The sequence below is a fragment of the Eimeria acervulina genome, genomic scaffold, assembly GCF_000499425.1.
Source record: "Eimeria acervulina Houghton genomic scaffold, Eah_scaff1541, whole genome shotgun sequence".
NCBI classification, from domain to species: Eukaryota; Apicomplexa; class Conoidasida; order Eucoccidiorida; family Eimeriidae; genus Eimeria; species Eimeria acervulina.
In genome coordinates, this window is record NW_013550204.1 from 668 (window position 1) to 4,718 (window position 4,051).

At 49.5% G+C, this 4,051-nt stretch overlaps 2 protein-coding genes across 2 annotated transcripts in view; one reads left to right on the forward strand and one right to left on the reverse strand.

Moving 5' to 3' along the window:
* Positions 1-308: 308 nt before the first annotated feature.
* EAH_00060850 (hypothetical protein) lies at positions 309-620 on the forward strand (the record flags this gene model as incomplete). Its single annotated transcript, XM_013397051.1, has 1 exon — positions 309-620. One exon carries the CDS (start codon positions 309-311, stop codon positions 618-620), a length of 312 nt encoding a protein of 103 aa, XP_013252505.1.
* Positions 621-3,816: 3,196 nt separating this feature from the next.
* The window catches only part of EAH_00060860 (eukaryotic translation initiation factor 1A, putative), a gene marked incomplete at both ends in the record, with an annotated part of 1,817 nt that continues 1,582 nt past the window's right edge, over positions 3,817-4,051 (reverse strand). The window contains one exon of the mRNA XM_013397052.1: positions 3,817-3,979. Coding sequence (XP_013252506.1) covers positions 3,817-3,979 — 163 coding nt within the window. The remainder of the gene's footprint in view (positions 3,980-4,051) is intronic.

Genomic DNA, 4,051 nt, shown 5'->3' on the forward strand with positions numbered 1-4,051 from the left:
ATAATAATAAACAAACAAACAAATGGATAATAATATTAAAATATAATATTATTTATTATTTATTTATTTATTTTTTTATGTCTGCTTTTATTTCTTTTTGCACCTCCTTCATTTACTTGTTTATTTTTATATATATACACACAACAAATAATAATAATAGATAATAATAATAAAAATAATTAATTAATTAATTAATTAATTTGTTTGTGCTGTTTACTTAGCCCCTCCTTCATCTCACATAGGAACGACATTTGAGTTTGCTGCCGATCCCGAGTCGATCCCAAGCGATCCCGTGGTGGAGTTTATTGATGTCTTACTGGGTAGAGGTGCTGCTGCTTCACAGCAAACAGCAGCAGCAGCAACAACAACAACAGCAGCAGCAGCAGCAGGAGCACCAGCAGCAGGAGCAGCAGGGCAAGCAACAGGGCAAGCAGCACCAGCAGGAAGGAAAGAGACAGCAGCAGCGAGCCAAAGACCAGCAGCAGGAACAGCAGCACAAGCAGCAGCAGCAGCAGCTAACCGGAGACCAGGAGCACCAGCAGCAGCAGCAGCAGCAGCAGCAGCAGCAGCAGGTATTCAGCAGCAAGATACAGAGCCTAGTCTCTTCTCCCTCCCACTAACCCCTACTGAAGGCCCTAAGATAAAGGCCCTCGGCCTCACTGAGGGTTTGCTGCCAGCAGAAGAGTTGATTACGCAGCACTGGAGCAAAAGCAGCAGCAGCAGCAGCAGCAGCAGCAATGCTGCTGCAGACACTCATCATCATGCAAGACAAGGGCTGCAGCAGATCGCTCCCGCCCCACTTGCATCTCTCTGGAAGCAAATCGACATGTTCACAGGGGCTGCGAGGGTTTAGGGTTTAGGGTTTAGGGTTTAGGGTTTACTACGGGAGTGAGGGGTATCTGTGCAGGTGAGACAGGTAAGCAGCAGGTGCTGCTGCTGCAGCAGCTCCCTATACACCTCAACCCGTACAAAGCAACAGCAGGTCCAGCGCCTTGCGGGGCTCAGCCAGGAGACGCATTTGAATGCACACACTCTGCTTCTTTCTGTCTCTCTTTAGCAGCAGGAAGGGGTTTTCTAGCAGCAGCAGCTGCTGCTGCTGCAGCTGCTGCAGCTGCTGCTGCAGCAGCAGCTGACGACGAGTAGGAGCAGCAAATCAGGTGAAGGGAATGCAGCAAATTATTGTAAGCCATTGGCTTATTAAATGTCCCTAAGGTGATATTAATCTGAGGTGTATATACACCTCAGTAGCAGTGTCGAGGTGTATATACACCTCAGCAGCGGTGTTGAGGTGTGGGGTGTATCTGCATGTACACCCCAACGAGGCCTCTGTGGGGCTTCGCAGCCCCACAGGGCGCGCAGTACTCTACGCTGCATGCAGATGCATGCAGGCCTTTGCAAGCATGCCTCTACATACATGCAGCTGCATGCAAGCCTCTGCATGCATGCATCAGATGGCTGCTGCATGCAGGCTTCTGCATGCATCGGCCTCTGCATGCATTTATATGCATGCATCGGCCTCTGCATGCACGGAGGTGGATAGAGCTGCATGCATGCATGCAATTGCCTCTGTGTAAGACGAAGTTTTGATGCCTGCGCATGCACTTGTGCATGCATGCAAAGAACATTAGTTGACGTCCTAGGATAGGGGGGAGTTGGGGCTTTGAAGACAGAGACGAAGGAGACAGTCTCTTCTCTAGCCCTGCCCCCAGCGTCTCCTCTACTACTCACCTAGCTAGCTAGCTAGCTAGCCACCCACTCAGCTAGCGGGATACTCACGTAGCTAGCTAGCTAGCTACCCACTTAGTCAGCTCAACAGATAGCTGTACAAATGGACATATAGCTAGCTAGCTAGCTTTGCAGCTAGCTAGCTAGCGAGCTAGCCACCCAGTGAGGTAGCCAGCTAGCTGTCTACTACTCAGTTAGCTAGCTAGCTGCGTCCGCTTCGCAGGCATAGGCAGCTAGCCAGGCGACTAGCTGTAGACTGATGGGTAGCTAGCCAGCTGCTTAGAGACGCAGCAAGGGTTGCTACCCTACCCTCGCGGGCCCCACATATCAACTGTCCCCATGAGGGAGACGATCCCAGAAGAGACGATCCCGTCGGAGACAGCCCCCTGTGGGGTGCTATGTAGCTATGCAGCTACCCGCTCGCTGACTTGGAAAGGCAGATACCCAGTAAGCCAGACCGACAGCTAGCTAGCTAGACGGCTAGCTATCCAGACGGCCAGCTAGCTAGCTAGGGAGGTAGCTAGTCGGCCAGCTAGCTAGCTAGCTACGCAGATACTTAGCTAGCCAGCAGGTGTACGAACACAGGGGTGCGGGGACAGCGAATTGTAGCCGCTTACAAAGATGCGATACGGAGAGACAATGAGGGATCGTCTCCCGTGGGATCGTGTCTCCTGGGATCGCCTCCCTTGGGATCGTCTCCCATGGGATCGCATTCCCCGCTCGTGTCCCCCCCACAAGAGGAGACAAAGAGGGAGAAGACGACGAAGGGAGATGCACAGAGAGCCAGAAGGAGACAGAGATAGACAGAAGGAGACAGAAGGAGACAGATATAGACAGGAGGAGACAGAGATAGACAGTAGGAGACAGAGATAGAAGGAGACAGAGACAGACAGGAGGAGACAGAGATAGACAGGAGGAGACAGAAGGAGACAGAGATAGACAGAAGGAGACAGAAGGAGACAGGGATAGACAGGAGGAGACAGGAGGAGACGGACAGACAGACAGACGGAGAGAGAGATCAAAATAAACAAAAGCAGATTAAAATAAACAAACAAGACAGCGAAAAGAGACAGAAGAAAGGCGACAAAAACGAAGGAAGTGACACAGAAAAGGAGACGAAGATAAAGAGAGAAAGTAAAAGAAATAAACAGAGACAGCGAAGACGAGACAAAGAGGGACAAAAAGAAACGAAAGGAGACAGATAAAAGGGGACAGAAATAAACAAAGGAGACAGATAAAAGGAGACAGAAATAAACAAAGGAGACAGACAAAAGGAGACAGAGAAGAGACGAAGGAGAGAAAATACATAAAAATAAACAACAGAGACAGAGAAGAGACGAAGGAGACAGACAAAAGGAGACAGAGAAGAGACGAAGGAGACAGACAAAAGGAGACAGAGATAAACAAAGGAGACAGATAAAAGAAAACAGAGAAGAGACGAAGGAGACAGACAAAAGGAGACAGAGAAGAGACGAAGGAGACAGATAAAAGAAGACAGAGATAAACAAAGGAGACAGATAAAAGGAGACAGAAAGAGACAACATGCAGCGCGTCCGATCCCTTCCTAAATATTGTCTAAAAAGAATTTGTTATCCGACCCCACATTTATTTATTTAATGTTGTTTATTTATTTTATTTTATTTTATTTTACTTCGTGATTTAATTTATATTTTTACTTATTTTATTTTGTTATTTATTTACAAGTCTGTTTTACTATGCGTCGGACTCTACACTCCCAGCGGCCGTTCTTAGGTCATTGCTGCTGCTGCTATTGGCACTGTTGCTGCTGCTGCTGCTGTTGCTGCAGCAGCAGCAGCAGCAGCAGAAGCAGCAGCAGCAGCAGCAGCAGCAGCAGCAGAAGCAGCAGCAACGGAACACGCATCGAAGTTCATATATGTGTTTCCATACGTTAAGGCCAAAGACACTATAAACGCAGCAGCAAACAGAGCGCTTGCTGCACCCTGCTGCTGCTGCTGCGGATGTTGCTGTTGCTGCTGCTGCTGATTTTGCTGCTTTTGGCGCAACTGCTGGTGCTATTGCTGCTCCTGCTGCTGCTGTTGCTGCTGCTGCTCCAGCAGCAGCAAACTGCTGTTAGTATGGCTGCGTCTGGCCTGAAACGCGCTGCGGCAGCTGCTGCTGCTGCAGTTGCTGTTGCTGCAGTTGCTGCTGCTGCAGTGTGTGCTGCTGCAGCTGCTGCAGCTGCTGCAGTTGCTGCTGCCTCGCCAGGTACATGGAGATGATAGAACGAGACACACTGCAGCAGCAGCAGCAGCAGCAGCGGCAGCTGCGGGATCAGGAAGCCGCAGCAGGCGTTGATTACAACCAC